Source organism: Dipodomys ordii, unplaced genomic scaffold (assembly GCF_000151885.1).
Source record: "Dipodomys ordii isolate 6190 unplaced genomic scaffold, Dord_2.0 Scaffold79, whole genome shotgun sequence".
NCBI lineage: Eukaryota > Metazoa > Chordata > Mammalia > Rodentia > Heteromyidae > Dipodomys > Dipodomys ordii.
This window is the reverse complement of record NW_012267295.1, coordinates 5,069,800-5,087,144: the sequence shown is the minus strand read 5'-3', so window position 1 is coordinate 5,087,144 and position 17,345 is coordinate 5,069,800. Positions and strand designations below refer to the sequence as shown.

General features: G+C 38.3%; 1 protein-coding gene across 5 annotated transcripts in view; it reads right to left on the bottom strand.

Moving 5' to 3' along the window:
- The window catches only part of Rbfox2 (RNA binding protein, fox-1 homolog (C. elegans) 2), a 237,058-nt gene that overhangs the window by 141,830 nt on the left and 77,883 nt on the right, over positions 1-17,345 (bottom strand). For all 5 annotated transcript variants that reach the window (XM_013024892.1, XM_013024894.1, XM_013024900.1 and 2 more), the window contains exon 2: positions 14,973-15,023. In XM_013024892.1, the coding sequence (XP_012880346.1) occupies positions 14,973-15,023 (51 nt within the window). The remainder of the gene's footprint in view (positions 1-14,972; positions 15,024-17,345) is intronic.

Genomic DNA, 17,345 nt, shown 5'->3' with positions numbered 1-17,345 from the left:
AGTACTTCTCAGCTTAAGTGTTCCACCAGAAAGTAGCTGCTTTTAAATCTACATCAGCTGATCAGGTCACATTTACCAGATTTGTGAGGTGGGGGGAGGGGCAAGTTAGAAAGCCAAGTCCATTCTGGAGGTCCACACATGTAGAAAAAGGGAGGACAGGGTGAGAGTGAACATAGGAGGAGAAGAGCTTCACTTCAGCTAAAACACCAACTGGGAGAGAGCCAGGGAAGGGGTGATACTGACCACAAAGAAATGTACTCTTTACCTAGCATTTAGCATTGTAACCCCTCTGTACATAACCTTTAGAACAATTAAAAATCAAACAAAACTTATACCAAGCATGAAGCTGACAACCACGACCAAATATTTTCAGGCAGGAAATACAAGATGACTGTTAGGCTAGGGTAATGACATGTATTTTCTTGAAAATTATTTTTAGCAAATAGATTATAAGTTCTCAAAGCATTATAATCATCATATAATCAAAACCAAATATACTTATTTACTGGACACATGGTGGGAAAAACAGAAGGGGCTGGGTTCTACAAGGCTATAGCTCACTACATTCACAAGCTAGTGTTCTTCCCCTACTCCTCTTACAAATTTTTTATCTTCATCCCCTGATTTGTCAAAATCCCCCACCTCACAACACATTGGAAAGCCCACACTGAAGCAGGCCTTAAAGGGGTGGAGCAGGCTAGTCCACACTTGGTCAGGACAGTACGTGCCATCAGGGAGCAGCACTACTGTGGGAAAAGCACTGAACTGAGAATGAAGGTTCTAGATCTCACACCTAGCTCTGCTACTAGCACAAACTACAGATAAAAGAGTGTGGCCTTGGGTAAATCTTTAACCTATCTGGACTCAGTCTGCCCCATCTGCAGAGCCAGGATGACATGACTAAATCCAGTCAACAAATTAGGACCTGAAGGCCAAACTGATGGTTCCTTTCCTTGGTTCTTATTTCAGTGTTGGCAGACATCCCGCCAAAAAGCTTGGGTATCAATGGAAGTGACTATGGTTCATTCTCCAAACTAATCAGACAGATCCCTCACAGGAGAGAACCAGTGACATTTCTAAAATACAAATGAGAAGGACTGAGGATGTAGAGGCCTGCCTAAGATTGCTTATTTTATAAGGTTATACTCTGTTCTTTGGACATTAAGTCAATTAAGTAAGCAATAGCCGGGTGCTGGTGGCTCACGCCTGTAATCCTAGCTACTCAGGAGGCTGAGATCCGAGGATCGCGGTTCAAAGCCAGCCCGGGCAGGAACATCCGTGAGACTCATCTCCAGTAAACCACTAGAAAACTGGAAGTGGCGCTGTGGCTCAAGAGGAGAGCACTCTCCTTGAGCTAAAGAGCACAGGGACAGCACCCAGGCCCAGAGTTCAAGCCCCACAACCAACAACAACAACAAAAAAAAGAAAGTAAGCAACAGAAAGCCAGGGACAAAAGTCACCTAGCAGCTGGAAGAGCAAATAGTTTACCTCCTAAAAGAGCCCTCAACATTTCAGCCAAAGAGAATGTATGTGAATCTGAGAATCAGCATTCATTCCAAAAACACAGGAATGATGGTTGCTCTTTCTGGCCAGTGGATCAGAACCTGAAAGATGGGTATAATTTGTACTAGGTAAATCATATGGTTAGAAATAATCTTGGAACTGCCAGCACTCAAAAAACTGGGAGGCAACTCTTTAGAGAGGATTCTCTTGAGACCTAGAGGTGTAGTAACCAAGGGAAATATAGCCAGATTAGATCAGCAAAGGCCTCTCCAGTTCCACATGAGGTACTGTAAGGGGCACTGATTGCTGGCCAACACACAAGATTTATACAATGAGTTCCCTGATGCTGCACGTGTCCAGGTCAGAAGAGTGGCCACTCTGCCACAAAATGGCCCGTGAAGCAGCAATGACAGCTGCCCCACTACTGGTGCCAACTGCTTAACTGTTACCACTCATACTCCTCCCTCCCATTTAATTATTTAATGTATTCCTGTCAGTACTAGGCTTGAACTCAAGGCCTCATGCTTACCTGACTTAGTCAAATGACACTCCCCAACATTCTCTCCATTTAAAAATTTTAAAACTTTGTATTCATTCCTATTCACTTCACCTTTTTCTCCCCAACATAAAAGCATGCTTTCCTAACATAAAGTATGATAGAGCTACACAAAGGAATATGACTTGTCAACAAAAACAATGGAGTAGCTACAACATGAATGAATCATGAAGACACCATGGTAAATTAAAGAAGTCAGACATAAAGGATCACATACTATATTGAAGCTATCTATATGAAATACCCAAAATGGGCAAATCTGTCAGGACATTAGTAGAGTGGATAATGACAAGGAGGATGAGGTTTTAAATGGAATAGTGAAAATGTTCTAAAATTGATTATAGAGATTGGTGAACAAAAGCCACTGGCTAAACAGCCTAGGATAACTCACTCCTGGACACTGAAGGAACTGAAGGTTTTCTATTTTGAGCAATCATCCAATAAGTACTCCATTTAGAATATTCTAATTCCAAATGGGTAAAAACATCTGAGAATGTGAGCACAGATTAAACAAAATAAAGAGACAGACACTAAGAATACAGTATAACTTTTCCTGTCACACTAGGCAACACTTGCTTTGCTCTGGGTGCCCTCTGCTGACAAAAACCAGCACAGCTACATCTCCTTTGCACCCTTTTCTCTTCTACCCTAGGAGAGCCAAGAATCCTCTGAGCATGACTCAGGTTTCTAGTTATGAAATCTTCCTCGGCCCACATGTAGACAGAAAAGGCTTTGTATTCCTCCAGCTTTATACTATCCTTCTCTCTGTGTTAGAACTTACAGCTTATTTCTAAACAGGTTAACTGATTCAGGATTACAGAACAATAATTAATTGCAGAACTAGCAATCACATGTAATAATATTTGAAATTTAAGGCACATCTTCACTTCCCTTCAGAAATGACTAGAATACAGACAGGGAAATTTTGAAGCAACGGTAAGAGTCCAGTACAGTATTAAAAAGAAGTTTCTATAAATGAAAATTATTTAAAGCACTAACTAAAACAATCAAAAGTAGGATTAGGCTTTGGAGTTGGAAAGGATTTCCATTATAATCTTAATAGATTTCTTCATATATATATATAACGAAACTAAGGGACCCAAAGAGGCAAAGTGATACACACATGGACCCCAAACCTGTGACAAAGCCAAGTTTCCTAACTCTCATGACCTTTGACTCCTCAGAAAACTTTTTTCATTTAGCCATTACCAACACAAAGATTAAACCACACTTTAGCCATTCCCACAAGAGGGAAAAGAAATCAATGTAACAATTAATGGAATCCTACTTTTTTACTATTGTTAAAATAAGCCATTCCTAATACCAACACTTTTTTAAAAAATCAATCAACTTTTAAATTTAAATTATTTTTCACAGGGTCAAAAACTATACTTACTACCAATAAGAAATATCTAAATCAAGATTGATTTAGATATTTCTTATACCATTTGTTTTTGTACAATCCCCATACAGATAGATATGTTAGGGTAGCATTTATATTTTTAATGAGTAAAAAGAAAAAGAAGTATAATATTGCTTTAAGATGAAAAAAGAAAACAATAAAGTAATGTATAGTATATGAAAAATGTTATTTTTTAACTCAAATCTCTAGATACTCAGGAGGCTGAGATCTGAGGATCATGGTTCAAAGCCAGCCTGGGCAGGAAAGTCCGTGAGACTCTTATCTCCAATAAATCACCAGAAAACCAGAAGTGGCACTGTGGCTCAAGTGGTAGAATGCTAGCCTTGAGCTGAAGAGCTTAGGGACAGCACCCCGGCTGAGAGTTCAAGCCCCACAACCAACAAAAAACAAAAACAAATAAAAACAAACCTCAAATCTCAGTGTACAGTGTCCACAAATAAAGCTTTATTAGAACACAGCCACACTTCCTCATTGCATATGGTTTGGGGCTGCTTTCATGCAGTGTCAGAACTGAGTAGCACAACAGGGTCTGTTTGGCTCAAAAACATTTATTCTGAAAACTGATTTTTTTTTGTAAAAAAATGGCTTGTCCTTTCCTATTCCAAGCTAGTGACAAATGTGGATTCTGCGTCTCCATTAAAGTATAAAGTATTAGGTTGTAGTACAACTGAAGTGGTCTATGCTTCAATAGTGAGCCTTCCAGGTCACTCAGCATGGACCCTGTGCAGGGTGAGCAGATGGCCTGTGTTGTGTGACAGATCCATCTTTCCACCACAGAAGCCAAAGACACTGAACTTTATTGCTGGTCTCTATCTCAGCTAATATTTATTAACAATCCTATAAAAGCATCCTGGTTTTACAAATAGGAACCAACTATCAGAGAAGTTAATATTAAGCCCAACGTAGAACTTGAACTTGGATAAATGAAAATTATTTAAAGCACCAACTAAAACAATCAAGTTCTATGGTCATTCTCCAGTGGTTTTCAAACTATGTTGCAGTAGCAAAGGGGTCTCCTGGTCAAACTTCAGAGAGTAAGCTCAAGCTTCCATATCTGTTTTTCCAGGACTGCCCACTTACCTATATTTACAAATTGTATCCATATAATTTCATCATTGTGTGTGTGTAGCTCTGAATGATTGATTTCAAGCACTTCCATGGTTTGCTATGTAACGTGTTTTCATTTTTCCCTTCAAGCAAGAGTGTGACATCTTATCAGATGTGCTATATGTGAGTTGAAAACATTATGTCAAAACTTTCTGCTCACATGTGAGCTACTGACCTTGACTACTAGACTACTAGACTTCAAGACATTCATAAATTTAAGAGTTTGACACTGGAGAATTTAGGCCATGGCAAACTTGCATTCATTGGCTACTTCTCTGTGCTCAACAAGGAACACTATATTAGCCTTAGAGCTGTAAAGCTTGACCTCTGCACAGAGCACAGTCCTCTAGCCTCCAGGGGCCTTCCAGGTTGCTGTGGATCTGCACTGGGGCTGCTACACCAGCTATTCCTGAGAAAAACTTACAGGAAGGTATTCAGGAAACCTTTTTTAAGACTTTCCTTTTCATGGTGGCCTACTTCCAGTCTAGCTGAATAACCTGACTTCCCTAATATACCTAAATCTACGGCGTGTATTCCTTAGGGAGTTTGCTCAGGCTCTTCTTCTCTTTAAGGGGGGAAAATCTCATTGTCTGGCAATAAACTCAGGGACTCATGAAATTGTACATGACCATCTCCTTATTTCTACCATACTCAATAAGCTGAAAAGGAGAATTTGTTGCTGAAGAATTTTAAATCTTTTCTTTTAACTCTGAAGGTCAGTGCACCTCACCAAAACAAAAGCCAACTTTATGCTATCACCTTTGGCCAATTGCTCATAAAACTGGGAATCTTGCCAAGGAATATTAAAACCTTGCCCCCTTACATACAGACTTCCTGGGGTCAGACAAAGGAGAAATGGTATGAAAATGATATGTCAACTATAAAGGAATACAGAAATGTAATACAGAACCATCACCCCTTAAGGAAGGACAGGAAGGGGGAGGGAACTTCTGTCTGAAGAAAAATAGGCAAGTAAATGTTTAAGGAAAAAATAAACTAAAAGTAATTAAGTACAAGGCATAAGTCTCATGGAAATTTTATAAATTTTGAATCTAACACATCTAGATTTAAATTCAGCTTCACTAAAAACTACAGAACTGTGGGCAATGCTTTAGTCTCTCTGAGCCTTCATTTCTTTGACTGAAAATGGGATTAAATGGAAATAATTCTTGCCATGCCTAATAGTGAGGATACAAAATATGCTAGCTCTCTTCATTAGATGATCTCTACTGGCCATCTGTTACTCTAAAGTTAGGACATGTCTGCTAGAATGAATGGATGGTTCCTGTAGCAATATCAAAATGACAAAATTAAAGAGATCTTAGATGTTTCTATGCTTCATATGACGCCAGAAAGCTCATGAGAGCCCAGACTGATGGGGCTCTAAAGGAACAGTGGAAGATCATAATAGCAGGAGACACATAGGGAGAGTTCTACTAATTCAATAAAGGTATTTATTGAGTGTTTTAAGAGCCTTCTTCGGCTCCATAAATGACAGATTTACATTTAATATCCACTTGACCAAACTCATTAAACTTGCAAAAGGCACTCTCTTGCAGAAGATCACATATCTAGTTTCTTAAGAATTAATTTTTCATAAAGGTCTGGCAGGGCAAAGGCAATAAAAATATAGTGAAAGTCTAACCAAAATTGGTTTTCCCTTTTCCAACAGAGAAAATCTCAACAAAGCAGTCTTTACCAGTATTTGTTTCAAGATAGCTGGAAATGAGATAGACACAGGGTCTCACATCTGTAATCCCAGTTACTGAGGAGGCAGATACAGGGAGGACCTTACTCTTAAGGCCAGCTCAAGTTAGATATAGGGAGGACCTCACTCTTAAGGCCAGCTCAAGTTAGTGAGCTGTCTATTTCAACAAATATATTGTACTAGTCATCTCAGTTATGTAGGAGGCAGGAACCAGGGCAGCATAGTCTAAGGCTGGGCCAGGCAAAAAGTGAGGCTCTATATGAGAAGTAACAAGCAAAAAGGGCTGAGGGAGTAGGCCATATAGTACATACTCCATATGCACAACCCACTACATATATTTAGTAAACTATATATATGTATATATATACATATAGTACATATATTTAGTAAACTATATATATGTATATATATACATATAGTACCTCAATTAGAAACAAGTATAAAAAAAGGTAATAAAGTTATAATAGTTTACCATTTGGCCATAAAAATATTCCTAGCCATAATAATATACTATGTAATCAAAAAGTAACAATGAATATTGATTTAACAAACATGGCTGTCTTGGAGAGAAGGAGAGTATGTCTGTAAAACTGCTAATACCTCATCTTCAACAGTAGGAAGACAAAGGATGGTGCAAAAGATCCTCATTAAATCAAGAAATCAAATATACATATTATTTAAGATCTACAGCAGTAAAGTTCAAAAATAGAAAGGAAAAAAAAGCTTGTTCCTGGAGGAAAAGCTTATAAACTATAGAATGAAATGGCCAGAAAGGCAATCGTAAAGTCCAAGAAAGCACTTGCATAACACTAGATGCTGCTGCACTTGCCAGGCCTTCACACCTTCACCCACTAGAGGGTGTAGAGAGTGTACCCAAACCAGGAGGGAAAGGGAGGGAGGTGAAAGACTTTCTCAGAGGTTAAAAAATGGGGAGCTATACGATCTATTAAAAAGAAAATTAATATTTCCTATTAATTTATCAGCAAAAAAACAAGTTTAGCTTAAAAAGGACAAGAATTCTAGACTGAGATACAAAATGGATATCATTTCATTTCTGAACCAATTATTTTAACATAGCCTCTATGGGAAAAAGAGAAGGAATAGGAAGAGAAGGAATAGGACAGTGACTGCCAAAAACAATGTTTCATTAAGGTTGTGTGTGCAAGCGCACACATGTAATGAGGACTAAATCTAAATCTCACACAGGCTAAACACACACTCTACATCTGAACTACACTCTCAGACCCTAAAGCTGCATTTTTATGGATAGCAAGTATTAGAATAATGTTGTGCAGAACTATGTATTGCAGTCCTTTGGTGGGTCCTGAAATTCAATTTTGGTTAATCAACTGTCAGCTATAATCAACATTTTTTAAAAAATTATACGGTAGTTGTACAAAGAGGCTACAACTCCGTAAGTCAGGTTACAGGTACAATGCTTCTTGATCAGTGCAACTCCTGTCATTCTCAACCATTTCCTTCTCCCATCCCTACTCTTTTTTACGTAGCGTACACATAATCAACAATTTTCGATGCAATAGAATGGGACAGAAATATCACAATACTCAGAACACAGGGTAAGTATTATCTGGTAAAATTACTTCTATGTTCTATTCATACATACACATAAATGTATATGCTGGACCAGAGTATGAGAAGTATTGCAAACTCAGAATTGTGATTGTTTTTAAGCTGCGAAGTACTGAGCTAGAACTTGAACATGGCACCATTCCTCCATCTAATCATCATTCCTTTGCCCCAGACAAATGAGAATGACAGAAATGTTCTTATTTTTGTTCATAGGCTCCAATCAAAATAATCAAAAGCCCTAAAAGCACATTTGTAAAACCTAGACTAAAATAAAGCCTATTCTAGGATAAATAGGAGAAACAAAGATGCTTGAAAAGAAAGAAAATAATTTTTAAGACAAAACCACTTAGAGGTCATGTTTAATCTGCTCTCCATAATAAAAGTAAAGTTTCAACTAATTATGGTATTTGCCACCTGATATTTTCACTTATTTCTGTGAATCACTGAAACTTATCCATATAATTGATTTCAATAGAATTTAGGAAAATGAAAGGGAAAAAATAAGGAGTTACTGGCAAACATTTTAAAAATCAGATCAAAATCTAGCAACACAAGAGCAAATTTTTATCTTAATGAGAAAAGAAATATAAGGTCAGCCATATTAGGAGGCAACCTTGACAGCAGTAAGTAGTTCAAAATAAGTAGAGGTTGGAGGAAGAGTTCCCATGCTGCAGTATTCCACAATGATTCCATATCTCTTATCTTGTCACACGAGTACCACAAGAGCCATAACCAAAGAAGAGAGATGCTGGCAGAGAACTACAGAAGAGAATGTCAAACACAGAAGCTGAAACCCCAGGTTCAAGTCCAACTTTGACACTTACTCTCAATCTGATATTATGGGATTCACTTTAAAACCCCTATGCTTTGGTTTTCTTATCTATAATATACAGCTTTGGCTCAGACTACCTGGCAGAGTTATAAAGTACAAAACTGAATTTACACATAATTATTTTATAACCTATACTTTGTGAGCCATATATTTTTATAATTTATTACTAAGCCAGAGTGTGTTCTCTCATCCCAATTGTTAACTGTAAGGTTTCATTCCATACCATTTAAAGTGTAAGACAATGAATATAAAGTGCCAGGATTTAAGGTTCTAGAAAAAGGACTACACTGAGGGTGCTCCAGTATTACCTTCAACACTTAGCTGAAAGTATTCCACTACTGAACATCTCTTAGTTAGGCTGTACCAAATGCAATAAAACAAATTACATAGGTCTAATTTGAATTCCTGTTTCTAATTCTCTTTCCCTTACTATTTCTCAAACTGAATTGATTACAAAAAACAAGAAAGTTACCATTGCTGAAATATAAAAATATATTAAAAGATATAAAAATCTACAATTGATTACAAGATTGTTTTTAATCAATTAGATTGTTAAATAAACTAATTTTCTCCATTTCCTTGGCCAAATATGCTGAGAAAATAAATCTCAATCATTCTCATGCCCCAAAACTAGGCACCAATTCTCTGATACCCACTTCTAAGCCTTTCTGGGTTAATTCACCAACCTGACTACACAAACTCTAAGGTACATTATAATTACATGTTATATAAACAATAAACTGGAAGGTTAAAAAGTTTTCTTTTTTTTAATTTAATTTTATTTTATTTGTGAACATACTGTACAGAGGGGTTACAATTGAAAAAGTTTTCTTAAAAACAACTCAGATTTGACTATTTTCAGAACATTTTAAGATACCAAAATTTTCTGCTCAAATGAGATGGGAGTTAGACAACAGTAAAAGAATGAGCTAGGAGGTAAACATAAAATGTAAAGTTTTATCCAGATACCTTGGAATGTCCTTGTTATTCTTTTAAAAAGTAACAAATAGCTGGGTACTGGTAGCTCACATCTATAATCCTAAGTACTCAGGAGACTGAGGTCTGAAAGCCCATGAAGATAAATTCTTAATTCTTATCTCCAATGAACCACTGAGGCATAGCTCAAGTTATAGAAAGCTAGTTGTAAGCAAAAATATGTTAAGCAAGAGCATGAGACCTTGAGTTCAAGCCCCAATATAAACAAATAAATGAACAACAACAAAAAGTAATAAAAACCCTAGAACACATAGATGAATTCTCACAAGCTGTGAGGACATTATAAATAACATAAATACAAGTACTTTAATTAGTAGATCTGTAAGTATGTAAAAGAACTTGACCATTTATAAGAATAAACATATATTTGCTTAAATTAAAAACATAAATGTAAGTTTTTAATTATTTTCCTAAATAATTAAGTTAACCTTTAGTGAGGTACTAGTCCTATTACACTCATTAAGAGAACAATGAATATTTTAATTATAGTTATAATGACCATACATCCCATACTCCCCAATTGACCTGGAAGTATTTCATCAAAATCATTAGCATCTCTTACCACTTTCAAAAGTTGATAGAAGACATAAAGTTGTGGTGCCAGGAAATAATAAGGGAACAATCTTAGGAACCTTTCTGTACTTTTTAGGCACCCCCTAAAATCCACTCCAAATAAATGTTAGCAAACCAGCTTGCTATGCAAAAGGAATCCCTCTTTCTAAGCCTCAACTACATAGGAATACCAGAGCTAATGTACACAAGTATTCTCCCATTTAAAAAAGGTAATTTAAACCCAGAAAACACACCACTTTTAATTAACATTTAGGAACATTCATAGGTGAATCACAAAAAAAAAAAAAACAGCTAGAAATCACCACTACATTGTATTATCAGCCAAAAATCCTTTGCATGGCTTGAGATAAAGTTGCTGGTTTCCACTTGAATCACAGTGTTTGCTGAAACACATATTTCCATAGACTGCACACTGGCAAGCAGAGTAAAATGCTTTAAGTATTTTACAAAACCAACAGATTTCAATCCACTAAAGACTATGACCTGCTTGGGAAAGAATGGGGTGGTTTTACATCAAGAAGCAAAACCTTAGCCAGGTACCAGTGGCTCAGCCTATAATCCTAGCCATTCAGGAGGCAGAGATCTGAGGATCGCAGTTCAAAATCAGCCCAGGCAGGAAAATTCTGTAAGACTCTTATCTCCAATAAACTACTCAAAAAAGACATAAGTGGTGCTGTGGCTCAAGTGGTAAAGCACTCATCTTGAGCAAAAAAAGCTCAGGGGCAAAGCCCAGGCCCAAGGAGGAGCAGAAGCTGGAGCAGGAGGAGGAGGAGGAGGAGAAAGAGAAGAAGGAGGAGGAGCCACAGCAGCAGCAGGAGAAGAAAAGTTCTCCCTCTTTTTCTTCACTGTTTTTTGTTGTTGTTGTTGTTGTGCTGTTTTTTGTTTGTCGGTCATGGGGCCTGAACTTTGGGCCTGGGCCCTGTCCCTCAGCTCTTCAGCTCAAGGCTCACCCTCTATCACTTGAGCCACAGCGTCACTTTCGGCTTTTTCTGCTTATGTGGCACTGAGGAATCAAACCCAGGGCCTCATGCATGCAAGGCAAGCACTCTACCACTGAGCCACCTTCCCAGCCCTTCACTATTTTTTTGTTGTTGTTGTTTGTTTTTTGGGTCCGGTCATGGGGCCTGAACTCTGGGCCTGGGTGCTGTCCCTCAGCTCTTCAGCTCAAGGCTAACGCTCTACCACTTGAGCCACAGCGCCACTTCCGGCTTTTTTCTTTTTTGCTTATGTGGTGCTGAGGAATCCAACCCAGGGCCTCAGAAGCATGCAAGGCAAGTGCTCTACCACTGAGCCATCTTCCCAGCCCCCCTTCACTGTTTTTTTTAATTTAACTGCATTGCTGGAGACTTTTATAACATGATGAGTCACTAAAACAGTGAAATGCTAGTCCACATAATACTTAACCAGCATTAACCAACATTCTTAACCAGCACTCATGAACTCCTTCATCTGTGGTTGAACTTCAAAAAGTCTAGCAGGGCACTGGTGACTCATACTCGCAGTCCTATCTACTCAGGAGGTTGAGATCCAAGGACTGTGGTTTAAAGAGAGCCTGGGCAGGAAAGTCTGCAGACTCTTATCTCTAACCAGCAAAAAGCCAGAAGCAGAGCTGTGGCTCAAGTGGTAGAGCACTAGCCTTGAGTAGAAAAGGATAAAGGACAGTGCCCAGGCCCTGATTTCAAACCTCAATACTCACTCACTCTTTCTCTCTCTCTCTCTCCCTCCTCCCTCTCTCTCTTTCTCCCTCTCTCTCTCTCTCTTTCACACACACACACCCCTAAAAAATCCCCCAAAATGATACATAAAATAGTTTGAGTGAGCATTCAGTGTTCACGTTTCCCTTGGGTGAGTCAACAGTCTCTAGTATGAAGGAAAGAACTTCAAATACAAGACAAGTTTAAATTCTTATTCAGAAACTAATCTGACTATTAGCTTGGAGAAGTCACTTCAATTTTCTTCTTTCCAAAGGGAACACAAACCTCATCTACTTCAAAAGGTAATTGGATAAGATTTTTTTTAATACTTTGTTTAAAACAATCAAGACTCTAATCTTTCAGAACACATAAAATTCCTGTATGGAAAAGATTCTTCTATTTATAAAGAACAGCAAAAGAATAAGGAGAGCAAATAAAGACACAAAATTAAAATTCACCTTCATCCCATCCCCAAATCCTGGAGTTGCTGAGATAAATCTACCCTGGGGAGATGTAGAGATCACAAGTTCAGCTCCTGCCCAGCTCAGATTGCTCAATAACCAGTGTTTCACACTGATAAATGCCTCCCAAATCTCAGAGCACAGAGTGAGAGTTCACGAGGTTAGGCGCATTAATTAGCAGTACTCATTTGGATTCTGTATTCATCAAATACAACAAGCAGCTATTCAATATTTGCCTATTTGCACTACTCTAAGATCCCTAATTCAAAGATCCAACCAGAGTACAAAATAAGGCCCATGAAAATAAACCTGTCACCATCAAAATGTGCCTCAAAGTAAATTAAGCAGCTTTACATAATGGCCAATGGGTTTGCACAGGCCTACAGCAGAGATGGTATGAGTAATGAATGTACAGGTCCCTGCTCCAAAAGGAAAGAAAAGTAAAGTAGTTACAAGCAATGACAATACTTTTTGTGGTTTAATTAATGTTATTAACTCCTTTTCATTTTGCTCCTCACTGATCTGCAATCCCTCACAGAAAGAACACAGCATCAGACAGTATTCCTTTCAGCTTCAGAGCTAAAAATATCAACACACTTTATAGCAATTAGCATACCTTAGTATACAGGACTAGATTAAGAGACTGACCCTGACCCCTTACCACATAACCGAACCATGTATAAACAGTTGAAAGCTAAGCCTAGGAATCTTTGGGAGCTGAACCTCCAGTTTTAACCTATGGCTAGGATACAGAACTATTGTCAAGAAGCACAAATTTCACAGCTTACAGATTTGTGGCCAATCCACACCAGAGAGAAAACAAATAAAATGACTATATACTGCCGAGCACCAGTGGCTCACGCCTGTAATCCTAGAGACTCAGGAGGCTGAGATCTGAGGATCACAGTTCAAAGCCAGCCCAGGCACGAAAGTCCCCATGAGACTTTTATCTCCAATTAACCACCCCAAAATCGGAAGTGGGGCTGTGGCTCAAGTGGTAGAGCGCTAGCCTTGAGCACAAAGAGGCTCAAGGACAGCACGCAGGCCCTGAGTTCAAGCCCCATAACCCCCTCTCCCTCCAAAAAAATTCTGATTGTCTTCAGATTTAGACAGGTAACCTTATTTCTCACCAAAAGCTTCTGTCTTCAACTTTAATGGTGATGATCCCACAGACAGATAAACAGTGAGATGAATGCTTTTTCAGCATACGGACTCTACCCACTCAGATACCAACCTAGTACCCAAAATGCAAGTACTGGGCAAAGACTCTCAAATGTGGAAGGCCTCTATGAAGATGATCTTAGATTATGCTATTTTTTAAGATTATTTTCAGAGGCCCTGATGAAACTCAATTAACTTCTGGGAAGGAACTAAATGGACTGCTACTTCATTTAGCACTATGAAGGTTCATATCCAGTAGACAAACCTAACAGTGGTAGCTTCTTTTGGCAAGCTTAAAAGAAATTATGAGCCAGGGGCCGGTGGCTCATGCCTGTAATCCTAGCTACTCAGGAGGCTGAAATCTGAGGATCATGGTTCAAAGCCAGCCCAGGCAGGAAATTCTGTGACACTCTTATCTCCAATAAACCACTAGAAACCTGGAAGTGGTGCTAGGCACTCGCCTTGAGCTGAAGAGCTCAGGGACAGCACCCAGGCCCAGAGTTCAAGCCCCATGACCGAAAAAAAAAAATTATGAATGGGCATTCAAAAGACATTTCCAGGACTTGTCCTTTCAGACCTGAAAAATGTCAATATCCTCAAACAGGAAGGAGACCAATGTCATTCAGCAGCAAGGTGACTTGACCCATACCAGTTGTACCAGGTTCTTAACTCTCATTTCAACCTTATCTACTGAAGCCTTCAAGTAGCAAAAAAAAAAAACATGGAAGGCATTTCACACATTTCCTCAAACTGTAAAGAGGATAATCTGTAGGAAGCAGTTCTACTCTAACCTATGAAAGGTCCTAGCCTGTTTCTAATCATCCCCCATTTAATAAAGGAAAAAAGGCAGAAATTTCAATGTCTCTGGCAAGATTTCTCTGATTAAAACCATAAGGTCAAAAAAAATTTTTTTAATCCCCCTGGAAGGAGCATGGAATTTTCTTCCTTTACCTTATTACAAAGATGAAAACAGATCAAACAGATCCATACAGAAAGACAAAATGACGGGGGGCGGGGGGGGGGGGCCAACAATTTCAGCTGTTAGAATTAAAGAGACATTAAAAAAACGGTTAAGATATTAGCAAAAAAGTCAATCCTTGCAATGTTTAATAATTTTCTCTTGTAACATCCATAATTAAAGTAACATAATACCTTTAGGACTAAGAAATATTTATTTTATATCTGAAAAAACATATTCATTCCTGAAATAAGTTGTGTTACCTTCCAAAGTAAGTAATTTTAGGAAATGTTAATATTTCTCTCTTAAGGTATACTTTGATCACATCTGTACACACACACACACACACACACACACACACACAAACACACACACACACACACACCAAGTTATAAATAGTAGACACCAACCTGGCTATCCCGCGGTGGGAATCCATGATAACCTGGGGTCAAAGACTCGTTCTAAGATAGAGAAAAAAGAAACTGTAAGAAACCAGGAAACACAATAATCAAAAGCATCCAAACTGGTCAAATATAAAAGCTGCTTTGGTTCATATTCCATGCTACCTAACTACAAAACAAAGATCAGTACTCACTTAGGACACTATCCAGGAATAGCATTTCCCCCTGCATTTCCTCTCCCGAATAGTTCAACCAGGGTACTATGGAGACTGGGAGCCAGAAGAGTTCCAAACATCACACTGGGTGACTTCAGCAGACCCAGCCTCTTCTCACTGAATGCTAAATACTGAAGAACCATCAGCTTCCATGTATTTCTACTTGTCACCTGGTCAGAAAGGGGACAAATACTACCCTACTAACAACTGCCTCCTGGTCTGGAAAGATTAAGCTCTTCCTCTCTATTAATCTGTTTGCCCTCACTTCTTCTATTTTTAGCTTTTTGTTTGTTTTTTTGTGCCAGTGTTTCACAATGTTTGCCTAAGTGGCCTTCAACTCATTATATAGAACAGACTGGCCTCAAATTTTGATCCCCTGTCTCTTCTCCAAAGTGATGACATTACAGGAATGTGCCAACGTGCCTGACAAGTTCTTTTAAGTCTAGATGACATTCCAGCTCTGTTTAAGACTTCCCCTATCATCCTATATCATCTTATGGACCCCAGTAACTTTGAACATGTATAAATGTCAATATTTGTTCTAGGTATTTGTGCAATTTAGTTCCAATGTTATTTGTGATTCTCATTAATCTTATTTTATTAAAGGTCTATCATACTTAGTCTCTCACATCTTCACACTGAACAACTGAATTTAGGTTCCTAAGGCATGGGGCTGGGAAGGTGGCTCAGTGGTAGAGGGCTTGCCTTGCATACATCAGGCCCTGGGTTTGATTCCTCAGCACCACATAAGCAAAAAGAAGCCCAAAGTGGCACCATGGCTCACGTGGTAGAGCGCTAGCCTTGAGCTGAAGAGCTCAGGGACAGAGCCCAGGCCCAGAGTTCAGGCCCCACACGGACAGGAGAAAAGAAAAGAAAAGAAAAGATTCCTAAGGCAATTTTACTGGCCATTAAATGCAAACCCTAATTTAGTGTAAGGTCATGTATTTCTTCCTTGATCCATTCAAGCAACAAATACTGAATACTAAAATTTCCAAATAAGTGAAAGAGTAAGAAAGGTAAATAAAGCAAGGCCCTTGCCTTCACACTATCACAAATGAGAGGAGATAATATGTGCATACCAAGGAATGATAAGAACATTGGGTTGTTCTCATAATTTCTCAAGTGCAACACAGCTACTCAAAGACACTCATCATCTTCTTCTTCCACCCATTTGTGCTTTATTCATACTAGCAGAAAAGAGGAATTTTCATCAGTAGGTCTTTCACATTTGGCAACAAAATAAACTTTTCATCTAATGGTAGGCACAACAGAGATACAATTACATTCAAAATTATAATGAAATATAGTCAAAAGTCAACAATCATCAAGATATATTGTATTCATAAGTTGCTTTGTTAAATGGCAACTCTTTTGTGCAACTACTTAAGAGATAATTTTTTTTAAAGGTCAATAAACACTTCGAAAACCTGAGAGCCAGAAGTCAACTTGGGTCATTAAAGAACCCCAGGATTTCCGCAATATCTAGCACTACCTAGCACACAGGTGTCTCTACATGGTGGAGACATAAAAGAATATCTAAAAAAAAATAAAGTTAAATAACTAGAAATTATTTAGGAATTTCTCCTCTAATTCTATCAGAGGTAAACAAAATTCTCCTTTTCTAGTAATAAATAATCTATTTTAGACACTTAAATATTTATACATCGGTTTCCTCAAAGAAAGCACACTATATACTCAAAATAATTGTCTTTAAAAAAGATTATGAGCCGGGCACTGGTGGTTCACGCCTGTAATCCTAGCTACTCAGGAGGCTGAGATCTACCGATCATGATTTGAGACCAGCCTAGGCAGAGATTCTTATCTCTAGTTAGATTATCTCTAGAGATTCTTATCACTAATTAACCACTCAAGAACTGGAAATGAGGCTGTGGCTCAAAGTGGTAGAGTGCTAACCTTGAGCAAAAGAGCTTAGGAACAGACCTGGAGTTTAAGCACTACAACCACCACCAACAATAACAAAACCCACACACACTAGTAATAATCACATACTAGGATGATTATAAATAACAAAGTCTGACAATATTAAGTGTTGATGAGGATAGGAGAAATAGAAATTTTTGTACATTGCTGGTAGGGAATATAAAATGGTATGGCTACTTTGGAAACAGTTGGGTAGTCCAGAAAAGGTTAAGCACAGCCAGGTCTG